We start from the raw sequence: 20,127 nt of genomic DNA on the forward strand, positions 1-20,127 counted from the left end.
AGGCAATTGGGGTTAAGTAACTTGCCCTGAGTCACACAGCTAGTAAGTATTAAGTGATCTGAGGCTGGATTTGAACTTAGATCTTCCTGACTTCAGGGCCGGTATTTCTATAACTGCACCATCTAACTGCCCCACTCCTATGTATTTGTATATGTCTGTTATTTATCTATGAACATAACCCTTACTCTCCTAGTAGAATGCAATTTTATTTTATTTTTATTTTATTTTTTAAATAACTTTTTATTGATAGAACCCATGCCAGGTAATTTTTTACAGCATTATCCCTTGAACTCACTTCTGTTCCGATTTTTCCCCTCCCTCCCTCCACCCCCTCCCCCAGATGGCAAGCAGTCCTTTACATGTTGAATAGGTTACAGTATATCCTGGATACAATATATGTGTGCAGAACGGAACAGTTTTCTTGTTGCACAGGGAGAATTGAATTCAGAAGGTATAAATAACCCAGGAAGAAAAACAAAAATGCAAACAGTTTATATTCATTTCCCAGTGTTCTTTCTTTGGGTGTAGCTGCTTCTTCCCATCTTTGATCAATTGAAACTGAGTTAGGTCTCTTTATCGAAGAGCTCCACTTCCATCAGAATACATCCTCAAACAGTTATCATTGTTGAGGTATATAATGATCTCCTGGTTCTGCTCATTTCACTTAGCATCAGTTCCTGTAAGTCTCACCAGTCCTCTCTGTATTCATCCTGCTGGTCATTCCTAACAGAACAATAATATTCCATAACATTCATATACCACAATTTACTCAACCATTCTCCAGTTGATGGGCATCCATTCATTTTCCAGCTTCTAGCCACTACAAACAGGGCTGCCACAAACATTTTGGCACATACAGGTCCCTTTCCTTTCTTTAGTATCTCTTTGGGGTATAAGCCCAGTAGAAACACTGCTGGATCAAAGGGTATGCACAGTTTGATAACTTTTTGAGCATAGTTCCAAATTGCTCTCCAGAATGGCTGGATGTGTTCACAATTCCACCAACAATGTATCAGTGTCCCTGCTTTCCCACATCCCCTCCAACATAGAATGCAATTTTAAACTGACCTGGCTTTTCAGTTCACAAATTCACTGAAAATATTTATCCATTTTCTCCTATCCATGTTGTTGACCAGCAGATGTTGCAATTTAATAGAGGAAAAAACAGATGATACATACAAGGTGATAAATACATCCTCATGTGCTGGGTTTTTTTTTTTTTTTTTTTTTTTTAGATCTAGTGTAAATCCCAGTCAGTGTCTTCCTGTCTTTGTGAGGAAAAGTTTTGAAAAACCACTCTAGCACTTGAACCATTAAGTACCATTGAAATCCTTTGGGTTCCAGTACTGTTTCTATCAATAACTAGCCTTCTGGGCCATCTCTCTGCTAATCTTGTCCTTTATAAAATAAAGTTGTTAGGTTGGTGTCAAGGGACAGGTCAATTCTCCGAGAGCCCTGCAGCTGTGGATCATAACATTGGAAGGGGTTGCAGGGCAGCCTTTGCTGACACAGGTGTTGCAGACTGGGAATGAGATAAATTGGAGGCAGAGGGAAGAGAAGAGAAGTCGGACAATGCAAGGGCCTGTCAGTCAGAGAGGTCAGAGAACAGTAACTGCCTCTCAGTCTCCTTGTATCATCCTCTCACACGAGGAGATCCATTCTGGGTTGGATCTCTAGCAGCCACTGTCAGGTGGCTCCCATATATTTCAGCAGCTCTCCCATGTGTTCCAGTAGGTAGTGGACTGGATGTGGAGTCAGAAGCCTAGTTCAAACCTTGAATTAGCTAGATGGCTTTGAGCCACTTACTCTCTGCTTCCAAATCTCAATCTGTTTCTCTGATTCACATCATCCTCTCTCCTCCAATGACAGTTGTGAGGAAAACAGGTTTTAACCTTGTGGCACCATCTGTGAGTAAACATCGGGTGATGGAGCAGAATAAGAGAGCTGCCTCTGAGCACTCTCACCATCAAAGAGCTTTGTCAACAAGAGTTGACTTTTTCGAATTGTTCAACTCTTAAACAGTCTACTAAGGTTCAAAAGGATTGAAGACTAAGCCCCTTTATAAAGTTTTCCTGAGTAGCGAATGTAACGACTGCGCTCACACCCTGGATACCTCAAAATCAGCCAGAGTCAGGATAAGCAAAAGTCCTCAGTCTTTATTCTTGGTCTTAGACGCAGGATTGAACAGAATGGAAACAGAATCTCCACAACCACTTTCTCCCTCGTCTACTGCCAAGAGTTGACCCTGGCTCGTCTTACTCCACACCCCCTAGTCCCTCCTACAATCTTTTGTATACACCAATCATTGAGCCAGTACAGGATAGTGGGAAGGACCATTTTCCAAGCATATGCCCATAGAGTACTGTCCAATCTGTAGTTAGCCTCAAGTGCTTGGTAGTCCTGACCTCCGTGCATTGACTCAATAGTTTCAGCCCTCTACAAGCGAGCCTTTATAAAGCACCCAAAAAGATTTGAGAAGGGCTTTACATATTTATCTTGTGTGATCCTCATCGAGGCAGACAGGATCAAGTGGCACAGCTAGTATGTATTTGAGCTAAGGTTTGAATTCAGATCTTCTCAGCTTCAAGTCTAGCCCTCTGTCCATTATTCCAGGCTGCCTCTTGAAATCTAAGATTCGATAATTTCTGAGGTCTAAGTAATGTAAGTAACAAACAGTTTGGTACAGAAGTGAAACCACAAGATTTGCATTGAAATGCTACTTCTGCTCCCCCTCCCCCAACATTCTGGCTTGGGGAAAAGCTGTTTTGCCTTCTTTAAATACTTCTTGGGGCAGCTGGATGGCATAGTGGATAGAGCACTGACCCTGGAATCAGGAGGGCCTGAGTTCAACTCTAGTCTCAGACACTACTTCCTAGCTGTGTAACCCCAGGCAAATCACTTAACTACAATTGCCTTGTACCTCTCCCCCCCCCCCCAAAAAAAAAAAAATAGGTATTTCTTCATAAAATGAGAAAATTGAGCTGGAGCTGGAAGCAATCTCAGACAGACATCATCTCAATTCTGAAATCCCAACACTGTGTGCCACCCTGCTGTGTGTGTGCCATGCCCCTGCCAATGTAGACCAGAGAATCCTGGCCCATCAATGGCTGAATATCCCCCACAAAGGCTGTCCCAGTTGTCCCTTTAATATGTTTATGGAAAGAAATGTAATAAAAAGTGTCTTTTCTAGACACATTTTGACTTAAATTCCTAAACTTGCTGAATCTCATGAAAACAAAGTTGAATTAAAGGGAAAGGGCCATATCAAAGTCAAATCTGGAGGATTTTTGGAACATGGATGGGTTTGGGTATGCTGAAAGCAGGGAGTGGGGACCATGAATAACATTGGGACTTAAACATAGGTTTCGTATCCATCTTCCTTCTACACCTCATCTTCAAAAGAATTGTATTTTGTTGAAGTTGAAACAAAGTGGGCTCATATAAGCCAGTTGTAGAAAGGAAAAGAAAGAAAATGAATTCCACAGTGAGGAAAATTGAACTTCTTTTTTTTTAATGTTAGAAAAACTCCAAAACTTAAACAGAAGATTTTTAAACTTGACAGCAAAAGCCTTTTGAATACTTTTCTCTTCTCCCAAGCCTCTCACCATCTCTCTTCTTTAAATGACTCTTGATACCCAAGCATTATATTTCATTTCAGTGTCAGGTTTTGTTTCTTCTGAACTTTCAAAAGTTCCATTGTATACACTTATTCCACTGAGTTTTTTCTCTTTTTTAAAAGAGGCCTCGTTTACCTCTCATTTGTAGACCAATTTACATTTTTCATTATAGGACTCTTGTAATTCCTACCAGAAGCAGTCCCCAAAATGAGCTTTTGCAGTGGACTAAAAGAATTCGGGCTCTCCAACAAGGGGTGTAGAGGAGCTATGGTTGTCCCAGGCCTGATAGCCTGAGTTCTAGCTTGGGTTTCCAGTCCCATCTCCTTATGCCAGGCCTACTGGATTTTTTTTGGGGGGGGGAGGGAGGAGAAATAGCTATAGTTTGAAATTGGCTTCAGAAGAATCATTTTGACTCCTAGACCCTGAACTATGTTTTAAAGAACAATTATCAGGAAAAAAAGCTGATAAGCATCCCAGCTATAATCTTATTTCACCTGACTTGAATATGTATTGAATCCATTCTGTCTCCCTGATCCCATAATCTGGAAGTTTTCTTTGCTAATTGTCAGTAGGATGAAAATAAGCTGGATAAATGATTAGGGCCTGAGGACTTAGAACTTTAGCACTATAACTGAGAGGAGTTTCATAGCCCCTCACTAGATTGCCAAAAAGGTCTATGACCCAAAAAAAGATCCATTAATCTTGGCCAACATTTTTTAAAGTGTGGTCTAGGAGTCACTAGTGTCCCTGAGACCCATTTGGAAAATCCCCTAAGGCATTTTAACTAAAACATTTTCATTTTTAATAAGATAAACATTGATAAACATAACCCATGTAAATAAGAGTTCCTAAAGGTGAGGTCTTCAATTTTTAAGAAAGGATCCTATGACCAAAAAGTTTGAGAATCACTGATCTGGGAAAAACTAATACACATTAGTCGGCCAATAAGCATAAATTTATTAAACATATAGTGCAAAATACTATGCTAAGCTTGAAGAGGTGAGTCTTACTGACGTCACTCCCAGGTATACATGATGATTTAAAAAACAAAAAAACCAATCCTGGGTGCATTTGGGGGGGGGTATTGTTTTGGAGGTGTTTTTTGGTTGTTGCTTAAAGATCTTTGAAAGACAGTGGGCTATTTTTTTTTAAGATAATGTTTCTTCTTTTTTTAAATCATGTTTCTTTAAAAAAAAATGTTGTGAGCCAAAAAAAAGAAATAATTTTGGTATATTTGGCCTATTGTCCTAACTCATCCAAGATCTTTTTTGGATTCTAACTTTGTCATCAGGTTAATTCTTTCCTTCCTTTATGTCTACAGATGTGTTTAGTATGCTATCTTTGTCTCATCCAAATTATATTAAAATATAGGCTTCTTGAGAGCAAAAACTATTTTTACCTTTAAAAATAAATCTCTAGTACACTTAGCCTGGTACCTGGCTGATTGATAGTTAATAGCATAAGACTAGAGCATTCTGCTGGAAACTTCCTTCTAAATTGATGACTATTAATAACTACAATGGGGATCACGCAGGCCAATCCAGATCTAGGTAACTACCTGTACTGCCATATGGACTACCTCTGTCCATAAAAACTAGCCGATTTCCCTTCTCCCCTGTCCCCCATTTTACAGCTATAAAAAGCTGAGGCCTAGAAAAATTATACAACTAATTTAAGGTCTTCTAAATAGCAAGTACCTAAATAGTAGAGGTAAGTATATATTTCCATCACCAGCCTGAAAGGAGCCCTTCTTGGCCCATGACATAGGCACAGACATTGATCTAAAGGGAATCTCTCTGATAATGTTTCTTCTTTGGATCTTATTCTGAGGTATAGTTTTTCTTTTAAGGTAATGTTTTCAATGTAAATTCCCCACTTCTAATCATTGTAGCTCCTCTTTCAAGATCCTCCAATGAAGTCATAAGCCAGTGTTTGTGAGATTCCCCTTGTTGCTATGGAAATAAAAATAGTCACACAATCATCCTTCCAGTTCTCCTTGTCAGCTTTGTGCCGAGGCAAGTGGAGGAGCAGCCACCCTGGGTAGATCTGGATCTCAGTCATGAAAAAGCAGCTGTCAGGTAATGAGACTCACTAGGCAACATGGCAACCTTTTGTTACCCGTCTGTACTCAGCAACCATTAGTTTCCTAGGAATGTCCAAACGGCATCACAAACTTCTTTGCTTTTGTACTAGGTGGATTTGGACCATGCTTAGTGTGGCCATAAATTTGACATGTTGTAAAAGCTGGTAGTGTTCTTTCATCCCAGGGAAATCCTAGCCTAGCTTGCCAGTCTTTACCTCTCCACCACAGCTCCATTGGGTGTCAACAGCTCATTTAAATGTCCTTCATGTTATTGTACTCCATTGGCAAATTATCCTTCATTCCTATCTGCCCAGTCTTTTCACTTTCTATTTTTAATATCACAAGTTCATTTTTAAATCTCTGGAGCCTTAAGACTGCCATAAAAGTCATAGAATTGCAGGACTCCAAAGTTGGAAGGAACCTTAGGAGCATTCTAGTCTAACTTGTAAAACTAGAAAAGACTCCTCTAAAACATACTTAGAAGTAGTAATCTAGTCTTTGAAGACTTCCACTGAGAAGGGCACCCGCTCCCTCCAGGCAATCCAGTCGACATTTGGGTAATTTCTTCTGTAGGAAATTTTTCTGTGCAGACCAAGCCTAAACCTGCCTCTTTGCAATTTTTCCTTTTCCTCCAATTTTCCTTTGCTCCTTATTTTGCTCTTTGGAGTCAAGTAAAACAAGACAGATCCCTCTCCCTTACAACAGCCCCTTGGGTACTTGGAGACAGCTTTCATATGCTCACCAGGTCTTTTCTTTTCCAGGCTGGATATCCCCAGCACCTTCTACTCCTCCTCCTCTCATAGGGACCCAAGGCCTTTCATCACCAAAGTCAAGCTTCTGGAGATGTGCTCTCTATCAGTGCCTTTCCTTAGATGTTTGCCTATAACAGTACAAGTCGGGGGAGTAGTAGTGATAATAGCTCCTGGCACTTGGATAGCACTTTCTGTGGGGTAGGCATTGTACACAGCTCTGGAAGGTCAGTGCAATTATCATCATCCCCATTTTATAGTCGACGAAACTAAGACTGACAGGAGTGACTCATCCAGGGTTACTATCTTGGGCCTGGAACATAATATACCAAATATAGTCTGCCTGGAGTGGATTGCAGTGAAAGGACCAGTCCAGCTGTGCCCTCAGGCTTTGAGTGGTTACTTTATTGTACTGTTGTAAAATTGTTGAAATTTCACTCCACTAAACTTCCTAGATATCTCCCCCATCTTACATGTATGAAGTTTAATTTTTGAACCCAAGTGTTAGATTCTACAAATATCTTTATTAAATAAATTTCATCTTTATTAGATTTGACCCAATATTCCAACCTGTGAATATACTTCTTTTTGATCCTGAATGTCCTCCAGTAATTTAGCTGTCCCTCTCAGATAGCTTTGTGTCATCTATATTCAATAATCATGCCAGTTATGTCTTTATCCAGTACATTGATAACATTTTTTATTCTCAATGTCAACTAAAATAAGAATTTTCATATACACAATAAAACAGAGACGGTTGTACATGAAACCTTGAACTCTATTAATTTATAGCCTCCTTTTCTTTTTTAAGTGTATAATAAATCATTGACAGAAAAGTTAAATAGCATAGGTCCAAGTACAAATCCCCGAGTTTCTGGACTGAAGATCTTTTCAGTTAACATTGACCCTATTAATAACTACTCATATAAAACTGGCAGACTTTTGTATTTATTCTTTATTATCTGTACTTGCATTTAGCTAGTGTGTATGTGTTTATATATATTAATTTTATTTTTTTTAATGTTATGTTGATTGATGTATTCCCTATGTTGCTTTGTTTTTTGTTTTTAAAGTAAATTCCTTTTTTCTTTATTGGAATTTTCCCTTCATGTCATCACAATTTCATCATCTCATAGGCTTCCCAGTCCCCTTTTACAGCACTAATTTATATCCTTCATACAGATTAGAGAATAATCTTTAGAAATACTGGTCTTTTGAGACAGAAGATCTGGAGCTCAGCCACTATGCTTACATCTTCATAAAAATTGTTATAAGAAAAATGCTTTGTTAACATTATAGTGTATTATATATAAATTCAAGCCTTTTCTCTTGAGTTTTTCAGGATATTTCTTGAGTATCTCTGAATAGGAAGGGAGTTAATGTGGTAGTAGATTTAAAGTCTGGGGACCTGATATAGAATCCTAGCTCAGCTACTTAACTGTCATCAAGGTATTTTACTACTACGGGAAAAAAAAATCTTTCTAAGCCACTTTCCTCATCTATAAAATGAGGGGTTTGGACTAGAAGATTTCTAAATTCGTTCTGAGCTCTAAATGGTGTGATCCTAATGGAGGCATCAATTATTTGCAATTCATAGAAGCCAGGATTTGATTTGGGCTTTGAAAGATAAACAGGCAAAAGGAAGAAAGAGTATTTTAAATAAGAGAGTAAACACATTTGAAGACAGACAAGAATAATGTTGGGATCTTCACTTAGGAGACTGTATGTGGCAAATGGAAAAATTGAATCATGATCCCCTTTGTCCAAGCAGCGTAACTGGGACTGAGGATGAGGTCTTGTGATTTCAGTTCTATGCCCACGAAATCTGGGATTTCTGTTCAGTCATTCATGAAAATGGAATGATATAGTAGATGACAATAGGACAAACCAAAGTGTATACCTTGTGTATGGCTATCGTTTCCTTGTTTTGGTAGAAGGTGTGTCCATTGACCTGATAATTCCTTTAAAAGTAGTCCTTTTCCTTCACAAGGAGTCTTTTTCCTCCTTTGAATTGGGATGACAACCAGGAAAAACCTGAGGTTATTGGAGTCTTCAGCACCCTATAAAAGCCTAGGAATCCACATGTGCAAAAATGTTTGTGGCAGCTCTTTTTGTGGTAGCAAGGAATTGGAAATTGATGGGGATGCACATCAATTAGAAATGGCTGAACGAGTTGGGGCTATGTGATTATGATGGAATTCAAGTGTTTTATAAGAAATAATGAGCAGCTAAATCACTACTGATTAGAAAAATACAAATTAAGACAGCTCTCAGATACACTTCACACTTCTCAGATTAGCTAACTTGATAGGAAAAGATAATAAATGTTAGAGGGGTTGTGGGAAAATTGGGATATTAATGCATAATTTTATTCCAAATTGCTCTGCAGAATGGTTGGATCATTTCACAACTCCACTAACAATGCATAGGTATTTGACCATTGTTTTCCAAATAAGAAGGCAATTTGGTAGTGATGGGCTTCAGTTTAGGCAAAGAACATCACCTTAAACAAACTACCAGATCTTCCCTGCCTGCCCCAACTATAACAAAAATCTTCCTAGTCCCATATACAATCAAGATTTCATACTGTTAACTAGAATCATTTTTTTATTGCATAGATCTGGCATAGTATAGCAGCTCAAAATTTTTAAGTGGATCATTTTTGCCTCCAAATTAAAGTACACATTCAAACCCCTCCACCCCTTGACACTGCTCTACTTTACACTCATATTTCTATTCTCCAAATACTCTACCCTTCATCTGAATTGTTCTGTTTTCTGTCACCCTTCAAACTCCCACATTTAGGATTTTGTGCCTTCTTCCTCCTTGCCTATAGAATTTCCTTCAAGACACTCCAAATTATTTCACTTCTTTCGTGAAATTTATTCTGTAATATTATCTTATCCTTCTAGACTGTAATAAGTTCGAGGAATATTTGAGAAGTCCAGGCTTTTCTATCTTACATTGTAGTTTATACCCCTAGACACTTAAAGGTTTATGAATGATGGGGATTGAACCTGTAGTAAAGAAAAAACCCTGGTGAGGAAAAACCCTTCTCTGTAATCTAATTAGAATCTTAGAGTGGCTTAGAATACTGTTGACTTGCCCAAGATAGGACTGGAACGCAGTTCTTTGTGGATATGGGGTTGTCTCCATTCAACCCTCCATCTTATTTCATTTATTTAATATTAAGTGGATGAAGCTCTGATGTACTCACTGACTTTGCAGTGAGAACCCAGGGGCTGACATAGCCCTAAGTGTGCTCTGGAAAGTCCTGGTTACAAGTCTCCACTTGTGACTGTGGGGATAGTTCTGGTGCCCCAGACAACTGGAGAACATCCAGGTCAGGTCTTGGCCTTAGACCAATCTTTGGTGATCTTGTGAGAGTCACTTTTCTTTCTTTTGGATCTTGGTTTTCAAAACCAATTGGATTTGATCATTTCTTAGTGTACACTAAGTCCAAAGTTTATGGTGTTTGCTTTCCTTTTTATAACCCATTGATTAATCAGTCATCCACAAATTGATGCCAAATATTCAATATTCTTTGCGTCATTAGATTCCATTTGAGGTCTGGTGAAGCCTGTCAACAGTTTCTCAAAATAACATTTTTAAATACATTAAGTAAAATATTTAGGATTATAAAGGAAACCAATTGTGCTGAAATACAGTTATCAGTAATTTTATTCCAAATTGCTCTGCAGAATGGTTGGATCATTTCACAACTCCACTAACAATGCATAGGTATTTGACCATTGTTTTCCAAATAAGAAGGCAATTTGGTAGTGATGGGCTTCAGTTTAGGCAAAGAACATCACCTTAAACAAACTACCAGATCTTCCCTGCCTGCCCCAACTATAACAAAAATCTTCCTAGTCCCATATACAATCAAGATTTCATACTGTTAACTAGAATCATTTTTTTATTGCATAGATCTGGCATAGTATAGCAGCTCAAAATTTTTAAGTGGATCATTTTTGCCTCCAAATTAAAGTACACATTCAAACCCCTCCACCCCTTGACACTGCTCTACTTTACACTCATATTTCTATTCTCCAAATACTCTACCCTTCATCTGAATTGTTCTGTTTTCTGTCACCCTTCAAACTCCCACATTTAGGATTTTGTGCCTTCTTCCTCCTTGCCTATAGAATTTCCTTCAAGACACTCCAAATTATTTCACTTCTTTCGTGAAATTTATTCTGTAATATTATCTTATCCTTCTAGACTGTAATAAGTTCGAGGAATATTTGAGAAGTCCAGGCTTTTCTATCTTACATTGTAGTTTATACCCCTAGACACTTAAAGGTTTATGAATGATGGGGATTGAACCTGTAGTAAAGAAAAAACCCTGGTGAGGAAAAACCCTTCTCTGTAATCTAATTAGAATCTTAGAGTGGCTTAGAATACTGTTGACTTGCCCAAGATAGGACTGGAACGCAGTTCTTTGTGGATATGGGGTTGTCTCCATTCAACCCTCCATCTTATTTCATTTATTTAATATTAAGTGGATGAAGCTCTGATGTACTCACTGACTTTGCAGTGAGAACCCAGGGGCTGACATAGCCCTAAGTGTGCTCTGGAAAGTCCTGGTTACAAGTCTCCACTTGTGACTGTGGGGATAGTTCTGGTGCCCCAGACAACTGGAGAACATCCAGGTCAGGTCTTGGCCTTAGACCAATCTTTGGTGATCTTGTGAGAGTCACTTTTCTTTCTTTTGGATCTTGGTTTTCAAAACCAATTGGATTTGATCATTTCTTAGTGTACACTAAGTCCAAAGTTTATGGTGTTTGCTTTCCTTTTTATAACCCATTGATTAATCAGTCATCCACAAATTGATGCCAAATATTCAATATTCTTTGCGTCATTAGATTCCATTTGAGGTCTGGTGAAGCCTGTCAACAGTTTCTCAAAATAACATTTTTAAATACATTAAGTAAAATATTTAGGATTATAAAGGAAACCAATTGTGCTGAAATACAGTTATCAGTATTTTTTTTTAAAAGTTCATGGATCTCAGGTTAAAAAACTCTATTACAAATCCAAAGGACTTATAAAAATACTATTCACCTCCAGAGAAAGAACTGATGGGAGTCTGGATGCAGATCAAAGCATACCTTTTTTTTAAGCTTTGGGGATTGTAGACTTTTTTCCCTCCACTTAATAGTATTTTATTCTTCCCAATTATATGTAAAGATACTTTTAAACATTCACTTTTGCAAGATTTTGAGTTCTTTTTTTTTTTTTTTCCTCCTTCTCTTCCTTACTAAGGAAGCAAACAATCTGATATAGGTTATATATGTACAGTCATTTTAAACATATTTCCATCTTAGGTTGTGAAAGAAAAATCAAAACTATAGGGTATAACCACAAGAAAGAAAAAGAAAAAAAGTGAAAATAGGAAAAGCATACTACTTTAAATTTTATTTTTCTTGAGTTTTGTTCTGTTTTCTTTTATAACATGGCTAATATGGAAATATATTTTACATGGCTGCACATGTATAATGTATATCAATTTGCTTTCCTTTTTAAAGAAGGGGCAAAAGAGGAAAAAAATTTGGAACTGAACAAAAATATCTGTTTAAGAAACTTTGTTTGAAGGTAAATAGAGATGGCACTTGATACCCCAAGTACCTCTGGAATATGAGGATGAAATCATCCTTTTCTAATTTTGTTTTCAGAAGTAGGGCTGTTGCCTTGTATCTTGGAGATGACCCTGGTTTCTCAAAGGCTGTGTAACAGAACACAAGCTCTGGATGATCCTGCTAAGCTGGAAAGTTCTAAACAGTTCAGGCAGCAGGTGCATTCTGAACTAGTCATCAGCAAAATTGAGAGCATATTATCAGCAGGAGGGTGGCCCATAAACAAAGGGTTGCAGTGGCCATAAAATTCATGTTCAATGAAGGATCCCTATTCTTTCTTCTGTGACTGAGAAAATAGTGGGGAAGATCCCAGAGGATACTACAAAATATTTTTAGACCATATACAAATATTCCTATAACTGTAGACCTCTTAAAGGTGTTATTTGTTCAAGTTGTTACATTACTTGAAGAAATAAATCATAGCCACTCTGTGGCAAACCAGGGTTACATTTTGCCTCAGTTGGTTATAACTGTCATAGAGTTTTTTGGCACTGGGAGGAAAAGTTATATGCAAATTATTAAATTTTTTGTTGGAAAGAAATTTTAAAATCTGAACATTGTCCATATCTAGTCTTAACTTTAAGCAAAATAGTTTTTCATAAAGAGTGGTTTTTGCATAAACAGCAGTTACAAGAGCTGGGTTCAGACCCCTAACTCTGCTACTTGACATCTGTTTAGCCCTGAACTCCTTGACCTCTCCACACTCAGTATACTTGCCTGTAAAATTCATTGGATTCATTGGCTCCTAAGATCCCTTCCACTTCTGAATGTATGGTTTATAAAATAAAAAGATTGGATTAGATGATCTCTTAAGCTCTCTTCTGCCTCCAATTGCAAAAGGTAGATGAATTCTAGAAATGAGAAATGGAGAGGACAGTTCTGCTTCTAGTCAGTCAGAACCACCATTACCTATTTCGCTGGTGGCCTTTACAAATAGCTAGGGTTGGGGACAGAATGAGAAGGAAAAGGCTGTTTTTAGCTACTATTCCCAAAGACAAAAATGGTGGAAAGACTCTAGATTTCATAAACAGGAAAGGGAGAGTTATCCAAATCTTGAACATAATGCAAAATGAATCCTAAATCAAAGCTAATTGCAGATAGCATCTATTGTCTACTGGAAGTTCCAGAACCTCTTCTACCAGTTAATGCAACTAGTTGAGCAGAGAGCATTGGGTAGATGGATCAGAATGGGGGTAGGGACAATTTAGTTCAGACCCAGGTTTCTCTGGTGAGCCCCTCTTCCTTATTATTGTAGAAAAGACCTGGTGTGGGGCTCTGGACGTGTACCTTAATGCTGATGGCATTTAAAACCTTGGGGTAGGGGTCCTCTTTTCATCTCTTATGCCCCCAAAACAGCTAAATAACACAAAAACTCATTTTTTCCATGGGAGGCAACTTGGGATAGTGGAAGGAGCCACTGATCTTCAAATCTAAAGATAGACACAAGTCCTTTCACATGAATAATCATTTATTATAATTATGCCTTATATCCTTATGGATCTACCTAGGCATTTCTTTGAAGATTCCTGATAAAATTAAGTCTGGATTATTGATACTTAGGGCAGCCTTTCCCTTCTCTATATATCTAAGTAGGGATTTATTTTATTACTTATCAGGTACTATCTTAAGTTATGGGAATTGCAAAACAAAAGCTGTGTATTCCCTGCCCTTAAGTGACTTCCCTAGAGATACAGCTAAATTCCTGGATTAATCAGTACAGAATTATGCAAAATAAATACAAAGTAATTCTTAAGAAAAGACTTTAAGTTCTAGAGGTTGAAACTAACCAAGGCTCCTAGAAGAAAGTGTTACTTGAGTATAATCTTAAGAGCCAATAAATTTTGTGCCACTTATCTGAAAAGGTAAATTGGAGTTAGATTAGGAAGGTCTTTAGTGCTAAACAAAGGTGTTTCTATTTTATCTAAGAAGCAAAGAGAACCCCAGGAGTTTCTTGAGTTAAGAGAGTGAGAGTAAAATTCTCTTTTAGGAATATCTCTGGCAGTTGTGGGAACAGTGAATAGGGGACAGAGCAAGACTAGATGGAGGAAGACCAATTAGCAGACTATTCAGGAGTCCAAGTGATGAGGGCCTGACTCAGGGGTTGGTGAAAAGACAGAGGTGCTGATGACATGGAAAGTGGGGGTATATTTATTCTGGAGATTACTTAAGTGAAACTGGTAGTTGCCTTTAAGTGTCATCTAGTGACAGGGTAGTAGAATGTTTAAAGCAATTCAAATTTAGGCTTGATCTAAGGAAAAACTTTCCAAAATCTTACCTAAAATTAGAAAACAAAAGGTTTCACTTGATGTCTAAATGAAATAACATTTGTAGAATGTTTAGCACCATGCCCTGAACATAATTGTTTATTAAATACTTGTTCCTCTCTCTTCTACTTCACTAGAGATCTTCTAAGTTTGGATAGCCTGGTATGTTAGGAATCAAATAGATCTTTTACCTACAGTTTACTATTTATATTTCATATGTATGTAATTTTTTTAATTTAAATTTTATTTTATTTAATAATAACTTTGTATTGACAGAATCCATGCCAGGGTAATTTTTTACAACATTATCCCTTGCACTCGCTTATGTTTCGTTTTTCCCCTCCCTCCCTCCACCCCCCCCCAAGATGGCAAGCAGCCCTATATATGTTAAATATGTTGCAGTATATCCTAGATACAATACATATTTGCAGAACCGAACAGTTCTCCTGTTGCACAGGGAGAATTGGATTCAGAAAGTAAAAATAACTCGGGAAGAAAATCAAAAATGCAAATAGTTCACATTCGTTTCCCAGTGTTCCTTCTTTGGGTGTAGCTGTTTCTGTCCATCATTTATCCATTGAAACTCAGTTAGGTCTCTTTGTCATAGAAATCCACTTCCATCAGAATACATCCTCATACAATATCGTTGTTGAAGTGTATAATAATCGCAGATGATATGATGGTATACCTAGAAAACCCCAGAGATTCTACTAAAAAGCTATTAGAAATAATTCATAATTTTAGCAAAGTAGCAGGATACAAAATAAATCCCCATAAATCCTCAGCATTCTTATACACCACCAACAAAATCCAAGAGCAAGAGATACAAAGAGAAATTCCATTCAAAATAACTGTTGATAGCATAAAATATTTGGGAATCTACCTACCAAAGGAAAGTCAGGAATTATATGAGCAAAATTACAAAAAAGTTTTCACACAAATGTAGTAAGCACTTTACAGGTCCTTATTGACCTGGAAGGCCTCAACTGAAGGCCATGGAAATTGAGACTTGTTCAAGATATCCAGACAAACCTAAGTAACCTTTACCATCCCTTGCAAGTCTCCAGTTATATGATTCTATAATGGTGTATGTCTGAAATATGCTTCTTCTATACTTCAGACAAGTAGATTTCAAAGATCCACTTGGTCCCATAGGAAAGAATTAGATAGCATTTGCAAAGAAGCAACTATAAACTAGTCATTTGGAAAATTAGTATTCTGAAAGTGGAATAGGTTGCCTCAAAAGACAGTGGATCTCTTTTCATTGGAAGTTTTCAAACAGAGGTTAGATATGTACTATTCATATGTTGTAAAGGAGACTTTTTTTTTTCAGGACCAGATTGGTCTAATATTTCGAAGTACCTGCTGATTCCAAATTAGGTGAACTGATCTTCTGTGATTTGAAGGATAATTGTGATATGTGGCAAATGAAAAAATATAAAGACTCAGCTCATCTTTTTTGACTTAAAATACCAAGTATATGTGTTAGTTCTTTAGAGAAATTATTATATGGATAGGAACCAGAAAAAGTGCTTTCATAGAATCATTTGTTCTATGTAATTCAATTGCAACAAAACATTGATTCTGTTAGTCATCTGGTATGTAAAGAAAACTTTTTTTTTATTTGTTTTAATATATATAGAATCCCTATCTCCAGAAAAGCATCATAACTTAATGAGGAAAACATTGAATCTGAGATCTGCAGGCCTGGCATTTATTGTATATGAGACATGCAGATTGAAATACTTAAGTGTCCTACCACACAGGTCATTGTGAGGATTAAGGGAAGAAGAACAAGTGTTGTATCATCCCTAAAGCATTCTATAAATGTCAGCTATTGTCATTATTTCTGGATTTAGGGGGAAATTTTTTTACCAGTTTCCCTAATTTGCAAGTTCTCTAAGTATGCTTTTATATTAAGATTATCATTATTGGTCCTCTTCAAAAATCAAAAGCAAGACCTATATTCAGTGGGAGGATCTGGGAGTAGGGCTGGAAGTATTGTAGACTTGGCCCACTTTAGGGGATGGAGAGAACCATTGAGGGAATCTTCTCTTATAATAGGTGACTGCCATTGTTTGATTTCTCTAGAAACCATGGCGAGCCCAGGAAAGGACAATTACCGGATGAAGAGCTATAAGAACAAAGCACTGAACCCAGAAGAAATGAGAAGGCGACGAGAGGAAGAGGGAATCCAGCTCCGTAAGCAGAAACGAGAGCAACAGGTAAAGATAGAACCAATCACTCCTTCTACAAAGGTGGGGGAAGCATGGGGGAAGAATTTTTTGCAATCTCATTAAGGGGACTGGTGTGGAATATTGTAAAGGGAAATAAGTGTCTGCTCCATTTCTGAAAATACTTATTCCTGCCTCCTGCAAAGCCACCCTTTGGTAAATGGAAGGAAGAAAAGTCCCCGCCAAGTTAGTCTACTCCTTTTCCCTCAGAATAAGTCCTGCGTTTACCTTTCTCTCTCTTGCCTCTCTCTCTCGCCTCTTTCTCCTCTTTCTCTTTTTCTCATACCAATTCCCAACTTGCACCGTCTCCCCTGCCTTGAGTTCTCTCCAGTTGTCTGTCTGTTACCTGGTCTTTAAAATTCAGCAGTAATCCTACCTCTTAATAAAACTTCATTAACCATTGTAGCTCTAAGTAATTTCTTCCCTCAGAACTCATCTAGGACTCGTGTCAAAAGTATAGCATAAGCATGATGAATATGGAAATATGTTTAGAAGAATTGCACATGTTTAATATATATCGGATAAAATTCCAACAAAATTTGCAACACAAGGTTTTGGAAAGGTGAATGTTGGAAACTATTTTTCATGTGTTTGGAAAATTAAAATACTATATAAAAAAATTTTAAGCATATTTTATACATTATTTTTATGTATTTGCTTCCTCAACTAGTCTGTAAACTCAAGGGCTATGGTCATGTCTTACATATTCTTATCCCCCTAAAATGTCTGTTTATGATCCCCTCTCCTGTTGTTGTCAATTTCTCCCATATAGATATTCATAAGGTATAAACAAAATGGCATCTAAACTCTTTTTCATCATCTTTACCTTCTGCTATGAACTCCTAGATCCACCTTTTCTGATGCTATAGGTAGAGTTGACGATTCTGATTTCAGAATTTAAGGTTTCCCTGCCAAATGGTTTTGATTCTTGGTATGAGTTTAGAGCTTGTTTAAGTTATACTTATCAGTCTTGTCCAAGTTGATTTCATCTTCTGGACTGTCATTTGATTGTAGATATAGACAGATGCCAAAAGAGGAAGGGCTGGCCAGGCCAGGAATAGTATATGTGAGTCTGCTAACAAACAAATGTGCTTACTGTCGACCCTTTTAACTTTTATATTCAGCTTTTTAAACGAAGGAATGTAGAACTAATCAGTGAAGATGCTGCCATGTTTGACACACTACTCATGGACTCCTATGTCAGCTCCACCACTGGGGTAAGGTCTGAGTATGCAATATTGGGGATTTCCTATTTTCACAGATTTAAAACTGGGCATGTCATATTGGTTCCTGTTAACATCCATGATTGCACTGGGAAGGTTCTTTTTTGTTGTCACTATTGCCTTCTTTAAAAAGTACCATCCTTAGTTAGACCAGTTGTGATCCTAATAGTCCTCATAGACCAGATGCCAAGCGAAGTTGTGAAAAATAATGATAATTGTTTTTCCATCCCAGAGTCCTTAGAAGTTGTTAGAATAGAGTTTGAGCATCCCCAATTTTTTTCCCCTCATTAGCTATTTGGCAGCAGTAGATGAGCTAGAACTTAAAAGTATTTTCTTTGTTGAGTGAATTTCTCTCTTCAGTGAATGTGAAGGGAATAAATATAGTAGACAGACTAGGTTTAGCATGAAGGGACTTTAGTTTTACTACTTAGAACTTGTTTGACATTGGCAAAGGCCTGATTTTCTTTTGTTTATAATGAGACAATTGGAATAAATGATTTTGAATGTCACTTCTAATATTAAATCCTAGAACAGTATTTTTTTATTTGCATTTTCTTACTATTCCAAAGAGTCTTTCCATAGTAGATAGTCTTTCTCATACTCTGGGTATGAGCCAAAGAGGCTCTTGGGTTTTGGAGGCTGGATTTTCTGGTTACTCATCGAGTCCCAGCTCTGTCCTTTCCCTCTAGGATAGAGTGATCACAAGAGAGATGGTGGAGATGCTCTTTTCTGAAGACTCTGACCTGCAGTTAGCAACCACACAGAAATTCCGCAAACTGCTCTCAAAGGGTAAGACACTCTTCTCTCAGAAAGAAATTAGTGGCACAGCTTGGAAGTATGTTTCTCTTTTTAAAAAATTAAAGATATTAGCATGGGAAAGGGAAAGCTAGTTGACTATCTTTAAAAACCCTCAGTGATAGGCGAAAAGCAGAGAAATCAGAGTGATTCTTGGCCCCAGACACAGAGGAGGAGATGGCTCCATCAGGGAGATGTCAGCTCAGTTAGCTTCCCCTCCTCTGTCTCAGGAAATCTTTCCTTCGTACCTTTAACCAAAGACAGAATGCCCACTAGTCAGGAAGATTTTAAAGGACATCCCAGTGCAGGCTGATTTGTGCTAGACAACTTCTTAAGCCCCTTTCCTCATCTGAGTTTTTGTGGGCTTCTGCCAAGATTTCTCTCTGGGCCTGTTATATTCTATTAAGTTCTGCTGGTTCCAGAAGTTTTTTTGAGCCTTGGGAACAGAGTAGTCACCAAAAAAAAAAAAAAAAGCTCATCTTTCAGGGTCACTTGCTTTCTGTATAACAACAGTCAGCATTTCTGTGGCATTCTCTGTGAAGATAGAAGTAGCCAAGTAATGTTCCCCATGTTACAGATGAGGAAACTTCACAGATGAGAGGGGGAGAGAGATTTGTTCACACTGTACAAGAAGTGCTTGTTAGTCCTTGATGTTTCATATTCAGTTTAGTCCCTCATTTTATGTACATTAGAATTTTTTTGGTGACCTGAGGTGCTTAGTGATGACTGACCATACATAGTCCAGAAGCTTTACCTAGGAAGACCCTGGGAGCATCCTGAGACAGGCCCCCATGTATGTGTTCCTTGAAGAAAGCCCAACTGGATTGGGGCTATTACTGCCAAATAATTACCTAGTGTTAGCCGGGAGCAGGTATCACCTGGATCTTTCCTAATTCTCGGCCTTTTCCTTCAGAGCCAAATCCCCCCATAGACGAGGTGATCAATACCCCTGGAGTAGTGGACAGGTTTGTGGAATTTCTGAAGAGGAGCGAGAACTGCACGTTACAGGTGACTACGGGGAGCTGGTGCTGCCTGCCCAGGTGTTGTGTTATACTTTGGGTGGTGGGCGGGGGAGCGAGAGGGTGTGACAGGGCTTTCCCCCACACCCCTCAGGCAGCTGGCAAGAAATGGGATCCTTCCCCTCGCCCTCAAGACCACCTGAAACCAGGCAGCCTCGAGTGGGAGGCAGCGTGGTGTAATGGAAAGAGCACCGGACTGGGAGTCAGGAGACCTGGGTTCGAGTCCTGTAAAATGAGGAGGTTGGGCTGAATGATCTCTAAGGTCCCTTTCAGCGCTAACATTCTGTGATTCCCCAGCCTGACCTCTAGGGAGGGTCCTACTGCATGTCTGGCTTGGGGCTCCTGTGGAGGAAGCAGACAGTTTCTGTCAATTCTTAATCACCAACCTCTGGGTTCTGTTCCACATAAGGGGGGAGGGATCCTCCTAAACCATGGGATACACCCATTTAATGGGCACACCCTATCCCACACTTTGCAGCTCCTGTCTCCCCAACACAGACACCA

At 38.3% G+C, this 20,127-nt stretch overlaps 1 protein-coding gene across 8 annotated transcripts in view; it reads left to right on the forward strand.

Annotated features, from left to right (window-relative positions):
• The window catches only part of KPNA6 (karyopherin subunit alpha 6), a 61,512-nt gene that overhangs the window by 25,639 nt on the left and 15,746 nt on the right, over window positions 1–20,127 (forward strand). For 6 of the 8 annotated variants that reach the window (XM_051987824.1, XM_051987821.1, XM_051987816.1 and 3 more), the window contains exons 2-5: window positions 16,444–16,577; window positions 17,711–17,803; window positions 18,499–18,598; window positions 19,518–19,612. In XM_051987824.1, the coding sequence (XP_051843784.1) occupies window positions 16,444–16,577; window positions 17,711–17,803; window positions 18,499–18,598; window positions 19,518–19,612 (422 nt within the window). Of the gene's footprint in view, window positions 1–3,586; window positions 5,696–16,443; window positions 16,578–17,710; window positions 17,804–18,498; window positions 18,599–19,517; window positions 19,613–20,127 lie in introns of those variants that run through there. The other 2 variants (XM_051987823.1, XM_051987820.1) reach the window with 2 other exon arrangements.

This window comes from Antechinus flavipes, chromosome 3, assembly GCF_016432865.1.
Source record: "Antechinus flavipes isolate AdamAnt ecotype Samford, QLD, Australia chromosome 3, AdamAnt_v2, whole genome shotgun sequence".
Classification (NCBI taxonomy): domain Eukaryota; kingdom Metazoa; phylum Chordata; class Mammalia; order Dasyuromorphia; family Dasyuridae; genus Antechinus; species Antechinus flavipes.